This window comes from Pelodiscus sinensis, chromosome 1, assembly GCF_052426305.1.
Source record: "Pelodiscus sinensis isolate ZL-2025 chromosome 1, ASM5242630v1, whole genome shotgun sequence".
NCBI classification, from domain to species: domain Eukaryota; kingdom Metazoa; phylum Chordata; order Testudines; family Trionychidae; genus Pelodiscus; species Pelodiscus sinensis.
In genome coordinates this window covers 75189531-75208418 of record NC_143052.1, presented here as the reverse complement: position 1 = coordinate 75208418, position 18888 = coordinate 75189531, and the positions used below count along the sequence as shown (strand labels likewise).

The following is an 18888-nucleotide window of genomic DNA, read 5'->3' as shown; positions in this document are numbered from 1 at the left end:
CTAACTCTGTCTTATTAATTACTATTGAGACCTTTTCATTTAGTGTCCTTTGAATAATACATAGGTTCTAATAACTTTAAATCACTTAACTATTCTTTTTTATAATAAAATGGATTCTCATCAATTATACTTTAACTTCATTAAGGCAATTTGCAACTGAATTTCTCTGTGCAGTTCCAATTTCACCTTTTTTTAGGACCATAGTTCAGTCTGGTAGTTGAGTGCAACTCAAGGCTATGGGTCTTTAAATGGTTATAGAACAGCAAAATAGAGATCTTTGCATGCTAAGTAGATTTCTGACATTTCAGAGAGGAGGGGAGAGGGCAAACCATGGGCCAGAGCTGACAAACAACCGCATACAAAGGAATCCAATGCAGACAAATAACCAGTGGCAAATTTTTAGAGTGTTTGTACACAAATGCTAGGAGTCTGACTAATAAGATGGGTGAACTAGAGTACCTCATACTAAATGAGGAGATAGACATAATAGGCATCACTGAAACCTGGTAGAATGAGGAAAATCTGTGGGACACAATCATACCGGGATATAAAATATATAGAAAGGATAGAGCAGGCCGGGTGGGTGGCGGAGTGGCACTGTATGTGAAAGATAATGTAGAATCAAATGAAATAAAAATATTAAGTGAATCAACATGTTCCATAGAATCGCTATGGATAGAAATTCCATGTTCCAATAATAAGAAATTAGCAGTAGGGGTATATTACCGACCACCTGACCAGGACAGCGATACTGACATAGAAATGCTGAGGAAGATTAGAGAGTCTACCGAAATAAAGAACTCTATAATAATGGGGGATTTTAATTACCCCCATATTGTCTGGATACATGTCACCTCAGGAAGAGAAGCGGAGATAAAATTTCTCAATGGCTTAAATGATTGCTTCTTGGAGCAGCTACTGCAGGAACCCACAAGGGGACAGGTAATTCTCGATTTAGTCCTGAGTGGAGTGCAGGATCAGGTCCAGGATATAACCGTTACAGGACCGCTTGGGAATAGTGACCATAATATAATAACATTCAACATTCCTGTGGTGGGAAAAACACCTCAGCAGTCCAGCACCCTGGCATTTAATTTCAAAAAGGGGAATTACGCAAAAATGAGGAGGTTAGTTAAACAGAAATTAAAAGGCACAGTGACTAGAGCCAAATCCCTGAAACCTGCATGGAAACTTTTTAAAGACACCATAATAGAGGCCCAACTTAAATGTATAACCCAAATTAAAAAACATAGCAAGAGACCTAAAAAAGAGTCACCGTGGCTTAACCACCATGTAAAAGAAGCAGTGAGGGACAAAAAGGTATCTTTTAAGAAGTGGAAGAACAATCCTAGTGAGATAAATATAAAGGAACATAAACACTGTCAAATCAAGTGTAAACATGTAATAAGAAAAGCAAAAAAAGATTGTGAGGAACAGCTAGCCAAAAACTCAAAAAGAAATAACAAAATGTTTTTTAAGTACATTAGAAGCAGGAAGCCTGCTAAAAAACCTGTGGGTCCCCTAGATGATTGAACTATAAAAGGAGCAATCAAGGACGATAAAGCCATTGCGGAGAAACTAAATGATTTCTTTGCTTCAGTCTTCATGGCTGAGGACGTTGGGGAGATTCCTGAATCTGCACCGTCCTTTGTGGGTGATGAATCTGAGGAACTGTCCTAGATTGAAGTGTCATTAGAGGAGGTTTTGGAACAAATAGAAAAACTTAATGTTAACAAAACTCCGGGACCAGATGGCATTCATCCAAGGGTTCTAAAAGAACTCAAATGGGAAATTGCTGAGCTATTATCTGTGGTTTGTAACCTATTCTTTAAATCGGCTTCCGTACCTAATGACTGGAAGGTAGCCAACGTGACACCAATATTAAAAAAGGTCTCTAGAGGCGATCCTGGCAATTACAGACCGATAAGTCTAACTTCAGTACCGGGCAAATTAGTCGAGAAAATAGTAAAGAATAAAATTGTGAAGCATGTAGAAGAACATAATTTGTTGGACAAAAGTCAACATGGTTTCTGTAAAGGGAAATCCTGTCTTACTAATATGTTAGAGTTCTTTGAAGGGGTTAACAAACATGTGGACAAGGGGGATCCAGTAGATATAGTATACTTGGATTTTCAGAAAGCCTTTGACAAGGTCCCTCACCAAAGGCTCTTGTGTAAATTACATGGCCATGGGATAAGAGGGATGGTCCTTTCTTGGATTGAGAACTGGTTAAAAGACAGGAAACAAAGGGTAGGAATAAATGGTAAATTTTCAGATTGGAGAGGGGTAACTAGTGGTGTACCCCAAGGGTCAGTCCTGGGACCAATCCTTTTCAACTTATTCATAAATGATCTGGAGAAAGGGGTAAGCAGTGAGGTAGTAAAGTTTGCAGATGATACCAAACTGTTTAGGATAGTCAAGACAGAAGCAGACTGTGAGGGACTCCAAGAAGATCTCACCAAACTGAGTGATTGGGCAACAAAATGTCAAATGAAATTTAATGTGGATAAGTGTAAAGTAATGCACATCGGGAAAAATAACCCCAACTACACGTACAGTATGATGGGGGCTAATTTGGCTATGACAAATCAGGAAAGAGATCTTGGAGTTATCGTGGACAGTTCTCTGAAAACTTCCACACAGTGTGCAGCGGCGGTCAAAAAGGCAAATAGGATGCTAGGAATTATTAGAAGCAAAATGCAGGACAATGTAGCACTTTAAAGACTAACAAGATGGTTTATTAGATGATGAGCTTTCGTGGGCCAGACTCACTTCCTCAGATCAAATAGTGGAAGAAAGTAGTCACAACCATATATACCAAAGGATACAATTAAAAAAATGAACAAATAAAAAAATGAACAAATAGAATTATTAGGAAATAGGAATTATTAGGAAAGGGATAGAAAATAAGACCCAGAATATCTTACTGCCCCTGTATAAAACTATGGTACACCCACATCTTGAATACTGTGTACAGATGTGGTCTCCTCACCTCAAAAAAGATATTTTGGCCTTGGAAAGGGTTCAGAAAAGGGCAACTAAAATGATTAGGGATTTGGAACGGGTCCCATATGAGGAGAGGTTAAAGCGACTGGGACTTTTCAGTTTAGAAAAGAGGAGACTGAGGGGGGATATGATAGAGGTCTATAAAATCATGAGAGGTGTGGAAAGGGCTGATAAAGAAAAGTTATTTATTAGTTCCCATAATAGAAGAACTAGAGGACACCAAATGAAATTAATGGGTAGCAGGTTTAAAACTAATAAAAGAAAGTTCTTCTTCACACAGTGCATAGTCTACCTGTGGAACTCCTTGCCAGAGGAGGCTGTGAAGGCTAGGACTATAATAGAGTTTAAAGAGAAGCTGGATAAATTCATGGAGGTTAGGTCCATAAAAGGCTATTAGCCAGGGGATAAAATGGTGCCCTTGGCCTCTGTTTGTCAGAGGCTGGACAGGGATAGCAGGAGACAAATTGCTTGATCATTGTCTTCGGTCCACCCTCTCTGGGGCACCTGGTGCTGGCCACTGTCGGTAGACAGGATAGTGGGTTAGATGGACCTTTGGTCTGACCCAGTACGGCCGTTCTTATGTTCTTATGATCTTTCACTTTGGTAATTAAAAAAAAATAAATTTCTAAACTGTTATGTAACTCCGTCACATGATTTTCATTTATATCAATTTACAAATCCATTGCTTTTCTCTGCACGAATCATCTTCCTCCCTCCCCCATTCACTATCTCCTAAATGAGCATAGTTAACTTGTTATACTTGTTACCTAATATCTAAATTCAAGTGTCTCTGAGAACACTTTGTATCCATAAACAGCTGCCACATAGCCTCACTTTTGAGTCCAAGAACAAAAGTGGATCGGGCCTACAACATCTTACACTTTAAAACACATTTGTCCATAGCTCGGAGCAGCAGCAGAATTACAGGAACAGTTTGACCAAACGTTTTGAATCTTGAAAGTATGCACTTAAATACTAATACCGTGACGCTTCCATCAGTGAAATGCAATTAAAAGTTAGAAATGTATTAAATACAAAATCTAAAAACCTGGAGAAATATCAGCTGTATACTGGTAATAAAATGCTAAGACTTATTTAGGGCTTCCCTATGCTTGGGGTTGGGGAGAAATCACTACGTTCCTAGGAAGGTCAGTTTTTGTGTGTGTCAGTAAAACAGAAAATTGATTTTACAGTGCATAATTCCTGTGAATTACTTATATCTGACTGCAGGATTAGCTGAATCTAGCATGTGTAGAGTGAGAAACAAAACAAACACATGGATCTGCTCCACTGGGAACACCAGATGCTACACAGTGATGTATACTGGGGAAAAAAAAAATTCTCCAATGAGTTGTGGGTCAGAGCTAGGCAGATGCAATATGTGCATCAGCACAGCCTCTGCCAACTTTCCCATTCTGCATCTCGGAATCTCTCTACTGGGGAAAGATGTTCTCAGAATTTCACAAAGAAACCTCTACAAAGACTACAAAAGGCAGGAATGTTATTAAAATATAGTACACATATCTGTGTTGTATTCAGATAACAAGCTTTCATACAAGGTGTAAATTTTTAGGGACAAGATGTCTTTTATTTGCTGTATAATTCCTAGCAGGAATGTCGATGTGTAATTGACTACATGATTAACCAATCAGCCTGGGAAGAGGCAACAGTACGGGAGGTGTGTGAGAGGGAGGAGAGGCTTCAGTGAAGCAGCCTCTATCCACTACAGCCTGGGCCTGCCGCATACAAATGCTAGTCCACATGGAAAGGCCGGTCCATGGCATCTGTCCATGTCTATGGGGGGGTCCGAGCTCCCTGCAGACAGAGGCTCCTGCCATGAACCAGCCTCTGTCTGCAGGGAGCTCTGACCCTTGTGGACAGGAGCTGCTGCCACCCCATGTGGCTGCCTCTGTATCAGAGGCAGCAGCATGGGGTGGCAGATAGCCAATCTGCACGGGGAGCTCGCTGGCTCCCACCTTAGCAAAAAAAGCAGTGTGGGGGTGGCAGGTGGCTTTCCGGAGTGGGGCCAGGAGCATGTTGGCTGCCAGATAGTCATGTAACTGCTAAGATTTCATGTGGTTATACGACTATTCAATTGCATGATATCTAACATCCCTACTTCCTAGCACAATGAATTTCTGATCTCTGATTGAAGTCTGTAGTTAGGATTATAATTCAGATGCATAATATTACAGTAAAAGCTCTGTTATAAGAAAGGTCAATGAACAGGTATTGCTGATATGTCCCAATACAAACCATCAATCTAGTAACCATGACTTACTTTGCTTAGCATGTTATGTAAGTGAACGTTCTGCCCTCTACTTTTAAGCAAAAGAGCAGAAGACAAGTAACAAGCTGATATCAGGGATTTATTTACAAAAGCACCAGGGTGTGACATAGGGTCTTTACCGAGTCAGCCCAATCTCTTGCATCTTCTATGTCTACAATGACAATTGATGTTGATAATGGGGACCCTGAGGAAAGGCAGGATCCTGAAGTGCCTTCTAATTCATCAAAGAAAAATTACATTATGTTGAGTCTAGTTTTATTCTTAGTGCATTTTTAGTGATCTAGGTATATGCCATGCACTGCTCATAGTGATATGTAGTGTCATAAGATAGCCTAGTATATCGAAAACTACCTGTAAACACACCTAAGTGCTTCAAAATCAACCACTCTGCAGTACAGTACTGTTATTGGATTGGTGAGTACTTGTATACTATTTTATACTTTATTCATTTTATATCATTTTAATTCTTTGAAAACTGGTATTCCATTGGTAAAGAACAAATCTCAGTTACCCAGAATATTCAATTAACTGCCACCCGCCATACCTTCCAGCATACCAGATAACAGAGCTTTTACTGTAAATATAGTGCAAGGAAGATTGCATTTCTGAGTTCCTAAACATAAAACAGTAATTCTAGAGAGAACTATGTAAGTGACAAGATAATGATCTCATTATGTTTCTAACTTCCCTGCCCCTGAACAGTGTCCAGTAACTAGGATTTAAGAAGAACTTCAGACTGTAGTATGTATCCTGCCTAAATTGAAACTTAACAGGATAAATCAAGGTGTATTCCAATTTATATCTTGTTTGGAATCTTTTTGGAAGCTGTGAATATGAATCAGTGTTGAAGTAGAGTGGAGATACATTAAGGGCACAAAGAAATGTGTGCCTCTTTAAGCATAAGCAGTCAAGTCCTTTTTGATGCTCTTGAGCCTAATAAAATCCTACAACATAAAACAAGAGAATTCCTAACCACTGTAATAACAACTCATCCCAACATCCCTTTAGAAGTGATCCCTTGAATGAAGCAGATTATTTCCAAACAAGCTGCTAGGTTAATGACCACAAATGCTGAAGAGTTTCAAAATTCAGTGTTTCCGGCTGTTCCCATAACAGTTTATCCTTAAAGCTAATCATTCTGACATCCTGAAGGCAGCAACAACTCTTCATTTCCTCAACCCAGTGGACCCGGTGACCACGCTTCCTGAGAGATGCAGCACAGATCATGTAGGTCAGAGTCAGGAAGACAGAAATACAGCTTTATGTCCTTTGGCCTTGTTGAGATTCTGAGCTATTGCAGGGCTGAAACAACTCCTTGGGTAAGACATTGTACTCCTGGAGACTGCTCTGTATCTTAGAATCCCACAGTGGTGTGCACTATGACCACGCCAGCCCCTCATGCCTCTGGCCTACAAACAGCCATGGGCTGGGAACTTATGAAGGGCTGCCTTACCTTCAGTGGTGGTTTCCCCTCATCTAAGCGTGGCTAGTTTATGGCCCCTATAGACTGTGTCAGTGGTATACAGGGGTTGGAGTGAGGGCCATCATCTGGCTTAGTGTTTGTAACTTTCCCAGTCTTTTGGTATTTGAGCATTCTCATAGGTTTTAATGGAACTTTCAACAGTTTAGAAATTAAAGGGCACCTCCAAAGCCAGCTAACAGAACTTACTCCTTCCTTTCCATCTAACTGATTGGTCAGACAACATGGGGAGATTTTTAAATATGCAAATGGGAGTTAGGCAGCCAAGTGATTTTCACTGGGTATAAACACTCTTTGTTCCCTTGACAGTCTCCCCCTATAATAAAAGTACAGATATTTGTGAATAGGACCAATTTTATCATATTTTTATCACAAATACATAACATAGTAGAATGAAACCAACTCAATGAAACCTAAGCTTTATGACAAGAGTCAACAGCTAAGCCAATGATCCTCCAAAAATGTACTGGAGCTTTCACTTGGAATGAATTGGTGGATGCACCCCCTCAACACCATCTCCTCACTCAGTACTGTCAATCTCTCTTTTTCCTCTTTTCTTTTTTGTCAGTACATCCTTCTTGTCAACATGCATTCGTCTTCTTTCCTCATACACAAGTTTTTGCTGACTCTTGAGTGATTCTCCCCTCTAGCCTTCCTGATAGCTCTAATCTGCTTACCTCATCAGAAACTACTTCGGTTCCACCTAGTAGACATCTACTGGTTTCACCCAAAAGAGAAGTGGTCTGGGGAGGTGCCCCGTTTTTCAGCTTGGTACTGTGCAGGCGAGGTGCTCATATAGCCAGCTATAACAGAAGCACTATGATGTGAGGGAAGGTGGATGGTTTTCAGCGAACCAACGCCTGCTGTAGCTAATGACATGGGAACACATTTGCAGAATACATAGAGGGAGGAGACAGGGATCAGCAGTCCTTGTAATTGACCCCACTGCTTTACTCTTTTCCTTCAGTTTAGGAAAAGCTGTTCAAAGCATTAAAAAACTTAAAAAAAACAATGAATAGTCTAGCAGCATCTTAAAGACTAATAAAACATATAGATGTTATCATGAGCTTTGATGGGCACGATACATAGTAACAAGACAGTGATTTAGAAATGCACAGTCAAAATACCAGTGAATTTTCCAACCAAATGTACCATGGTGGCATTACCTAGGAATTTCTGGTAACTCATCACTCATCCCTGAATATCTGATGTGCCATTTTCATTGACTCACATTCTGCATGACTAACTGTTCAGGACCATAATTAGAAGTTACAGAAAATTAAAGGGTAAACCTCCAACAAGATAGAACACATGAATGAATCATCCTGATACCTCCAAAAAAGAGAGAGCACAGATACAGAACTCCAAGAGGAAGATATAGATGAACCCATCATGGAAGCACAAGTAATATAATATCTGCATCAAAGAGCATCTGCAGTCTGAACATGCAGTTCTGCTCCATTAACAAATGGGCTGTGGAGTCCCCAGTGACCACAGTTCCAATTTGGCTCCTCAGTGAGGTGTGCATTTTCTAGGGACGGTGCCAACTCTTTTATTCTTTTTTCCAGACTGTCTTCATGTTGAGAAATTAATCTTCAAGGTTTACATGAAACATATAGATATATTTCTCTATGATTTAGCATTTGACTTATGGGATATGAAGTATATGCATGACAAGTTGCTAAACCAAATTCATGAGGTGTGGAGACAACACACACACGGTTCAGGATTAATAATTGCATTCTGCCTGGACATACACTTCCAGATTCTTGACCAAGACTTTGCTAATTCCAAAGAAAAGAATATCCCAGAGAATCCTTTCCATTTTTGACAACGAGCTCAGTGCCTTTACTGAAATAATGTTGAATTTTATGTAAATATGGATTAATACTATTGGAGACAATGAGTTACTCATGATTTTTCTGATATTTCCAAGAGAAAAAAACCCAATTAATAATCAATAAAGCTCATTATGAATATCCCATGTTTTGTAGCAATGCATCCTCAAGTTTTGCAGCTGTCTCCACAGATCCTCTGCATGAAAACAGTCCCACTCAAACCAATATTCCTAGTGTTCTCCAAATTCTGGCCTTCCCCCAATTCTCACAGTAAAAGTACATTCTCACTACTACAGATGCCCTCACACTTGCAGATATGAGGACATAATTTGTCTTATAGAAGGCTTAAGAAATTATGCTTTCTTTTTTTATGTTGCTGTGAAAACAAAAGACCTTATCAATGGATCACCTTACATTATGAAATTTAAGACAGAAGGAATGCATCAAACATGGAATCAAGTTGATTGCAGGGCCAGATTTTTGACAGCTGTCCTTTACATTGCATCCACAGATTTCTACGATCACTACATGTGAATTTATAAGCACAAACCAGATAGGTATACAAAAATTCATCTGAATGGACACAAATATATTTGGGAGATAGGTTAAGGACACTCTGAAAAGTGTGGGCCACCTTATTAACTGCTACATTATGCAATGCAATAGCTGCCTCATTTTTGCAGACTATTGGAATGCATTCCAACGATGCGCAGGAATATAACATGTAATGCAAAGTACAAAATTACACACTACATTTGAACCAATCAAATAAAAAAATGTCACCAACTGAGATTTAGAAACCACACAGTGAAGTACACAAACAAATAAAGTTATGGCTAGTTAACTATACCTTCTATTTTTGTTACCATTTTTGTGCACCATCCCTGTGGTTGTTATACTTAAACCCATTGGAGCCAAAAGAGGAAATTAAAACAATATACAAAAATATATGTACTGTATAGCTGTGGTTCCCCATCATGCTCCTCAACTAAGATTAAATTTATTCCCCCTCCCTATATTTTCCAGTGGGGATTACTTAAGTCATATTTTCTGACTTTTCTATTATCAGTTTTAAACTAGAATAAGAGGCAGCTCATAAAGTTAAATATTTTTGGTTCCTTGAGACCAATCACATCTGGAAATATTTTTTTGTAAATCTAGCAAAAACAATCTATGTAAAGATATAATGATACCATCACCCTCAAATTAACTGTGTACTCTGCATCACTTAAACACATGATTGGCTTAGTCTTAAAAAGATGGAGCCAAACCTGTCAAGGCCTTTTAAAATACTTGTCTGTTTCAAGCCACAAGGAAGCTAGGGGGAAGACAGATGTATAGCCCATAACTACTTACTAGGAAACAGTATCTTAGCTATTCTGCCCTAGTCCACACTATATGACAACATTTATTTGCCCACCCACTGACAGCAAGCAGAGGTAGGCCAATGTTATCATCAATAACAAACATTTAAGAAGCTATTTTTTACATATGGTAGTATTCACCTTCCTCCTTTCCCAACAGAGAGAGAAAGCAATTTTGAAATTTCCCTCCCAGATGGAAATCTGTGCAAAAACCAGAAAATACTCACCTCTCTCTTTACTGGTGATTAACTAATTAAAATGGAGATTAAGTTCTATATGGTAGGTTAGTTTCTTTTGCTTGAAAGGAGGCATTTTGTCAGTAGCAGTTTTTAAATCTTTAATCACTCAGAGAGATTAACAACAAACCTGGAGAATGCAAGGACATCTATCTATCAGAAACTCACCATAATGCATGTAACCATTGCCTTTGGTGGGATCCAGCTGAATGGCCTTCAAAAAGTACTTTTCTGCCTCACTCTTGCGGCCCTTAAAAAACAGAGAGGGAAAATAGGTTATCTTAACACAGCGTCAACATGGAGCCTTCCTGTAAAATCTACCACATGATCATACACTCTAACTCCAAACATTAGAGCAAAACAGTTATCACCACAGTCAACCTAAATTTGACACTGAAAGCCAATCATATTTCTTGCTAAACACAGGAGTGCAGTGGCTTTAATGCTAGTGGGGGGACACCGATTGGTCCCTATGATACACTTAGTACAATAGTGCTTTGTTGCTTGGCTGGGATGTGCCTGCTTGTCTCCTGTATGGGAGTAAAGAATGCTTTCAAATCAAAGAATCGCATTTATTAAAAACAACAAATGTAGGACACACGCACACTCCTTGTTTAAATGGTCCCAAACTCAGATCTTGATCAAACCCAGCAGCCTCATGAGACATACAAAATTTCAAGGCAATCCAAGTAATAGCATGGATTTTAGAGCTCTTTCAAGCGTCAAGCTTTAAACAGAAAACCCTCTTGACCCTAACTGAAACAGAGCTGCTACAACATTCAAGGATTACAAGAAGTTTTGTGGTTGACTGTTTTATGCTGCAGATCTTCAGGCACACAGAGAAAGGTGTTCAACACGATCAATGTACAGAATCTAAGGAAAAAGTGGAAATCCACTCTAATAAATATAGTAAGGGAGCTTGGTAAACCGTGAGCTACTTTTCCGGACAAGTGTCAGTATAAGTGTTACTCCAAAACAAAACTGAAGTACAAAAATGAAAGCTGGATACATTCATATTCTAAAAACACACTCCCTGGCTTCATAATATAGCTTCATGCACACAGTATTTTATAACATTTCTCACATCTGGGCTATTCATTTTTCTGTAGAGATACTGAAAGACTACTCTCTTTCACTCTCATATTTGAAAAGAGATTTCATGGGAAGGAAGAGCTATGCAGATCAAGAGCATACCATAAAATATAAAAGTGATTATACCAATCTTTTAAAGAAAATGTCTTGGACCTGGTGAACTATCAAAGCTATAATTGGAATGGCAAAGCAGAGAAACAGTTGTCAAATTAACAGACCACAATTTTGTTAATAAAAATCAGCAGAACTATTTCTAGCTTACTATATGAAAACCAAGAAGTGCGAAGGGAATCGGCAGATGTCATTGCAGACCCATTGGACATTATTTGAAAAATCATGGAGATTGGGGGGGAATCCCGGATGGTTGGAAAAAGGCAAAGGTAGTGGCCACCTTTTAAAAAGGGAAGGACAATCCAAGGAACTCAGACCGGTCAGCCTCATCTCAGTCCCTGGAAAAATCATGGAGGGGATCCTCAAGGAATCCATTTTGAAGCACTTGGAAGAGGGAAAAGTGATCAGGAATAGTCAACATGGATTCACCATGGGCAAGTAAAGCCTGACCAAAATCTGATTGCCTTCTATGATGTGGTAACTGGCTCTGTGGACATAGAGAAGTTGGTGGATGTGATATACCTTGACTTTTGCAAATCTTGTGATATGGTCTCCCACAGTGTTCTTGCCAGCAAGTTAAGGAAGTATGGATTGGATAAATGGACTGTAAGATAGATAGAAAGCTGGCTAGATTGTCAGGCTCAATGGGTAGTGATCAATGGCTTGATGTCTGGTTGATAATTAGATTCAAGCAGAGTGCCCCAAGGATTGGTTCTAGGGCTGGTTTTGTTCAACATCTTTATTAATGATCTGGATGAGGGAATGGGTTGAACCCTCAGCAAGTTTGTAGATGACTCTAAGCTGGGGAAAAGATATATTTGTTGGAGAGCAAGAATAGGGTCCAAAGGGACCTGGACAAATTGGAGGATTAGGACAAAAGAAATCTAATGAGGTTCAACAAGGACAAAAGAATAATCCCAAGCACTGTTACAAAATGGGGACCAACAGGCTAAATGGCAGTTTGGCAGAAAAGGACGTGGGGATTACAGTGGGTAAGAAGCTGGATCTGAGTCAACAGTGTGCACTTGTAGCCAAGGCAGCAAATGGCATATTAGGATGCATTAGGAGGAGCATTTTCAGCAGAATTAGAAAACTGTTTATTCCCCTTTACTTGGCACTAGTGAGACCACATCTAGAGTATTGCATCCAATTCTGGGCCTCCCACTACAGAAAAGATGTGGATGCATTGGAAAGGGTCCAACGGAGAGCAATGAAAATGATTAGGGGGCTAGAATGCACGACCTAAACAGGGGTAAAAAACAAGGGTGATATCATGCTAGGGGTCTATTACAGGCCACATACTCAGGTAGAAGAGGTGGATGAGGCTTTCTTTAAACAACTAACAAAATCATCCAAAGTGCAGGATTTGGTGGTGATGGGGGACTACAACTATCCAGATATATGTTGGGAAATTAACACAGCGGGGCACAGAATATCCAAGAAGTTCTTGGAGTGCATTGAAGACAACTTTTTATTTCAGAAGGTTGAAAAAGCTACTGGGGGAAACCAATTCTAGATTTGATTTTAACAAATAGGGAGGAACTGGTTGAGAATTTGAAAGTGAAAGGCAGCTTGGGTGAAAGTGATCATGAAATCAGAGTTCATGATTCTAAGGTATGGTAGAAGGGAGAACAGCAAATTAGAGACAATGGATTTCAGGAAGGCAGATTTTGGTAAGCTCAGAGAGCTGGTAGGGAAGGTCCCATGGGAATCAAGATCGAGGGGTAAAACAACTGAAGAGAGTTCTCAGTTTTTCAAAGGGACATTATTAAGGGCCCAAAAGCAAGCTATTCCGCTGTGTAGGAAGGACAGAAAATATGGCAAAAAACTGCTTTGGATCAACCAGGAGACCTTGCGTGATCTAAAAATAAAAAAGAGTCATATAAAAAAAGGAAACTAGGACAAATTACAAAGGATAAATATATGCAAACAATACAGGAATACAGAGGCAAGATTGGAAAGGGAAAAGCACAACAAAAGCTCAAAGTAGCTACAGGCATAAAGGGGAACAAGACAACATTCTATAAATATATTAGATGCAAGAGGAAGACCAAGGACAGGGTAGGCCCATTGCTCAGTGAGGTGGGAGAAACAGTAACAGGAAAGTTCAAAATGGCAAAGATGCTTAATGACTTATTTGTTTTGGTCTTCATAGAGAAGTCTGATGAAGGAATGCCTAACATAGTGAATGCTAGTGGGAAGATGGTAGGTTTAGAAGATAAAATAAAAATTAAAAAAAAGAACAAGTTAAAAATCACTTGGAAAAGTTAGATGCCTGAAAGTCACCAGGGCCTGATAAAATGCATCCTAGAATACTCAAGGAGTTGATAGAGAAGGTATCTGAGCCTTAGCTATCATCTTTGGAAAATCATGGAAGACAGGAGAGATTCCTGAAGATTGGAAAAGGGCAAATATAGTGGCCAACTATAAAATGGGAAATAAAAACAACCCAGGAAACTACAGACCAGTAAGTTTAACTTCTGTGCCAGGAAAAATAATGAAACAAGTAATTAAGGAAATCATCTGCAAACACTTGGAAGATGATAAGGTGATAGGGAATAGCCAGACCCTATCATGTCAAACCAATCTGATAGCTTTATTTGATAGGATAATGAGTCTTGCGGATAAGATAAAAGCTGTGGACGTGGTATACCTAGACTTTAGTAAGGCATTTGATACGGTCTTGCATTATATTCTTATCAATAAATTAGGCAAATACAACTTAGATGGGGCTACTATAAGGTGGGTGCATAACTGGCTGGATAACTGTTCCCAGAGAGTAGTTATTAATGGTTCACAATCCTACTGGAAAGATATAACAAGTGGGTTTCCACAGGGGTCTGTTTTGGGACCGGTTCCGTTCAATATCTTCATCAACAATTTAGATATCGGCATAGAGAGTACGCTTATTAAGTTTGCAGATGATACCAAGCTGGGAGGGGTTGCAACTGCTTTGGATGATAGCGACATAATTCAAAATGACCTTAGCAAGTTAGAGAAATGGTCCGAGGTAAATAGGATGAGGTTTAATAAAGAGAAATGCAAAGTGCTCCACTTAGGAAGGAACAATCAGTTTCACACATACAGAATGGGAAGCGACTGTCTAGGAAGGAGTACGGCAGAAAGGGATCTAGAAGTTATAGTGGACCACGAGCTAAATATGAGTCAACAGAATGACGCTGTTGCAAAAAAACCAAACATGACTCTAGGATGCATTAACAGGTGTGTTGTGAGCAAGACACAAGAAGTCATTCTTCCGCTCTACAACTGAGACCTAACCAGCACAGAGGAGTATTGTGTCCAGTTCTGGGCACCGCATTTCAAGAAAGATGTGGAGAAATTGGAGAAGGTCCAGAGAAGAGCAACAAGAATGATTAAAGGTCTTGAGAACATGACCTATGAAGGAAGACTGAAAGATTTGGGCTTGTTTAGTTTGGAAAAGAGAAGATTGAGAGGGGACATGATAGCCGTTTTCAGGTATCTAAAAGGGTGTCATTAGTAGGAGGGAGAAAACTTGTTCATCTTGGCCTCTGAGGATAGAACAAGAAGCAATTGGCTTAAACTGCAGCAAGGGAGGTTTAGGTTGGACATTAGGAAAAAGTTCCTAACTGTCAGGTTGGTTAAACACTGGAATAAATTGCCCAGGGAGGTTGTGGAATCTCCATCTCTGGAGATATTTAAGAGTAGGTTAGATAAATGTCTACCAGGGATGGTCTAGAAAGTACTGGGTCCTGCCATGAGGGCAGGGGACTGGACTCAATGACCTCTTGAGGTCCCTTCCAGTCCTTGTATTCTATGATTCTATGACCTATGAGGAGAGGATGAGGGATTTGGGCTTATTTAGTCTGCAGAAGAACAGAGTGAGGGGGGATTTGATAGCAGCCTTTAACTACCTGAAGGGAGGGTCCAAAGAGGATGGAGAGAGGCTGTTCTCAGTAGTGATGGATGTCAGAACAAGGAGCAATGGTCTCAAGTTGCAGTGCGGGAGGTCTAGGTTGAATATTAGGAAAAGCTATTTCACTAGGAGGGTGGTGAAGCACTGGAATGGGTTACCTAGGGAGGAGGTAGTATTTTCGTCTCTAGAGGTTTTTACGTCCTGGTTTGACAAAGACGTGCCTGAGATGATTTAGTTGGGGTTGGTCTTGCTTTGGGCAGGGAGTTGCACTCGACGACTTCCTGAGGTCTCTTCCAGCCCTATGGTTCTAAGCACTATCAAAAGCCCAGGGCCAGAAGAAGTCAAGAGTTTATTGCTCTTTCCTCCTGGATAAAATAGCAAACTGTAATGTACCAATAGTTTGGAATCCTGTCTCAGAACCTAGTCAGTATCAATTATTCAATAACATGCCTATAGCTGTCATTTATTCCTGGCCCCAAGCAGTGAATTGGTTTGTGTTATGAGATCTGAGTGCCTCAGAATTAAAATGACATATTTTAACGAAATGCAGCCAGTGTGGAAATGAGGCTTCTTTCTCAGTAATTCTCAGGATTGCCCTAAGTGTCATTTTGACATGGCTTATCTTCTTAATCACTTGGTAGAGAAGTAGATTTTAATAAGATTACATATCACATTTTGTACTGTGGGCATCTATTTCAGAATTTAACATTCAAACAATAACAAAGATAGTAATTATAACTACTTCAGATATTCAACCCACTTCCCCTCAGCAGCCTAAGGAAAGAAAGGGAAAAAGTTAACAAATATAGTGAGCCCAGAAAGTTAACCAGTGCCAGTGAGGAGAGTGGGGACAGATTCCAAAATCAAAGTCCTCTCTCAGAGCACATCCTACCAATGTGGTGTCCAGCTAGTTCTGAAGCAGTTGCCACCATAGTGGCGACTGGTATAGCAAACTAGCCATACTCAACTGGCCAAATAGCCACATGTAACTAGTCTGTTGGACACCACGGCTCTACCAGAAACCTCATTTATACTATGGGGGGGATCTAGAAGATATCCCTCATGCAAGAAAAGAGCCTGTCCCTTGTTCAATAACATTATCCTCACCTATCAGTTTCTTTTCCAACCCTCATACTTTAGACCCCCCCCCCCGCCCTTGTCAGTCCCTGAACAGATTTTGGAAAAGAAAGAAATCTTTCCCAATTACTGATGTACAAGGGACGGCTCCTTCCAAAACATTGAAATCACATGATAGACGAGGTCCTTTTACATTTAGATGCTCAAGCACCTTTCATCCCAAATGATTTTACAACAGGAACATATATTGTACAAGCATACAGAGATCCCTTCCTCCACCAGTGAGATGGAGCTGCCTCTCTGGGGAAAAGGCAGCAATTATTTTTGAACAGCATGCAGCAATAGTTTCACATCCGAAGTGAAGAAGAATAGTGTATCCAATTGAAGCTGCCAGGGGAATTCAGGTAGACAATATAATTACTCAAGTTCAAATTGGTTCAGGACACACAGTTAATATTCTTACTCTGGCAAAAAGGGTCATGTCACAAGACCCAGCCTGTAGACTCCAAAACTGCAGGCACAGACTGCATGTATCATTAATGCCAACAGAATTAACATTTACTGATGGCGCAACATTGCTCTTTAGCAGAGTGATACAATTAGTCTTAGCTGACTGCTTTCTGTCTGGTGCCCACTCAGGTTGCTATTTCTACTGAAAAAAGAACAGTTTCCTGAAGGTAGTTGTAAAATATGAATCTTCTGCTTATAGAACGATGTCCATAAGACCACAAGTCCTTGCCAAATATATTTTACTGTTATGTACTCAGTTTACCAGGAATACATTAGCACTATATTCTGTTTGACAATTTCCAACTCTAATATGGCACCCAGCTTAAGCCATTCAGGAGAACAAAGTACATAATGGTGTCAGGTGCCCATACACATAGCATCAAAAGAATGACTGTTATTGAGCAGCAAAAATGCTCATTACTAAAAAGAGGGAAAGAGTAATATATTACATCACCCGAGGCATAAAATGAAGTGGCTGCAAAGGCACAGTGCAGAATCATTTGTCCTTATTGACTGTCATTTTAATATGTCCACATTTGTCAAAAAATGATTAAGAATGTTTTCTTTCAGGGTGACATTCTGAAGGAACTTGCGTCATACTCCATCTAAAGAGCTCTCTTCTGTGCCATTTGTCTACTATTAAAATGTCAATACATCAACACACATTTTGTAAATTTTGTTTAGGTGTCAAATGCTGTAAACCCCCGTCATTTGACAGAATCAGGCTGTATCGCTGTTCAACTTTGGCATTTATCAAACTTATATCTTCTGTCAGGCAATAACATTTTCAACTAACCACCGTAAGTATTTCTTTTCTCGCACACGAGTATGCATACAGTGAAGTAGTCAAGGTCAGAGTACACCACCCATCTTTTCAACCACTCTATTGTAAGGATTCAGTGCTAAGCAGAACACAGGATAGAGGTTTCTTAGGTTCTAAATTTTAAGGGGAATCCATAATTCAGTGGTCCCCAACCCTTTGAGGTTGTCGGGTGCCAGGGGGCGTGGCCATTCGCCCGCCGGGCGCCAGGGGGCGGGGACACTTGCGCGCCCGGGGGCGGCCCCGCCCATAGCTGCATGCCCAGGGGCGGCCCTCCCCCATAGCCTCATGCCCAGGGGCGGCCCCTCCCCCATAGCCACGCGCCCGGGGCCGGTGCCCCCTCCAAGGGCTGCGCGTCCGGGGCCGGTGCCCCCTCCAAGGGCTGCGCGCCCGGGGCCGGCGCCCCCACCCTCAAGCACCGCGCTCCCGGGGCCGGCGCTCCCCCCGCCACGCGCCCGGCGCTCCCCCAGCCAAGCACCGCGTGCCCAGGGCCGGCGCTCACCATGCGCCATGTGCCCGGGGCCAGGCCAGCCCCGAGCACCTGGCGGGCGCATACAAATGCCCCCGCGGGCACCATGGCGCCCGCGGGCACCGTGTTGGGGACCACGGCCATAATTAGTTATTAAAATAGTTGAAACATAAAATTGCTGCTGTGAATTGGTGCATTGCATGAATATTCATGTTTATGTGTAAAACCCCATACAAACGAAGCATTGAAGATCACTGGAAAACTCTCAGTTTTTAACAAGTGAGGGTGAGCATTTGTACAAAAATACACACATGCCTTGGAAACCTCACAAAGTGAAACTACAGCTTTATAACTGTATGACAGAGTCAAGAAAAAATGGTTAATCATAAATTTTTAATGAGAGTACTCAATGACTCGGAGGATTATTAATGGGATACAGAGACAAACACCTACAGGATCTCCGTCAAGTATTCTTAAAACTACATTACCTACCTGGAGAAGTGAAGAAACAGATTGACAAAGCCAGGTGGATACCCAGAAGTCACTTACTATAGGACAGATCCAACAAAGAAAGCAACAGAACACCACTAGTCATTACCTACAACCCCCAATTAAAACCCCTTGTACACATCGTCAAGGATCAACAACCTATCATAGACGATCATCCCTAGTTCTCTCAGACCTTGGGAGGCAGGCCAGT

General features: G+C 40.6%; 1 protein-coding gene across 2 annotated transcripts in view; it reads right to left on the bottom strand.

Moving 5' to 3' along the window:
* Positions 1–18888, bottom strand: part of TMTC2 (transmembrane O-mannosyltransferase targeting cadherins 2) — a 382158-nt gene that overhangs the window by 56108 nt on the left and 307162 nt on the right. For both annotated transcript variants that reach the window (XM_075932545.2, XM_075932550.2), the window contains one exon: positions 10383–10464. In XM_075932545.2, the coding sequence (XP_075788660.2) occupies positions 10383–10464 (82 nt within the window). The remainder of the gene's footprint in view (positions 1–10382; positions 10465–18888) is intronic.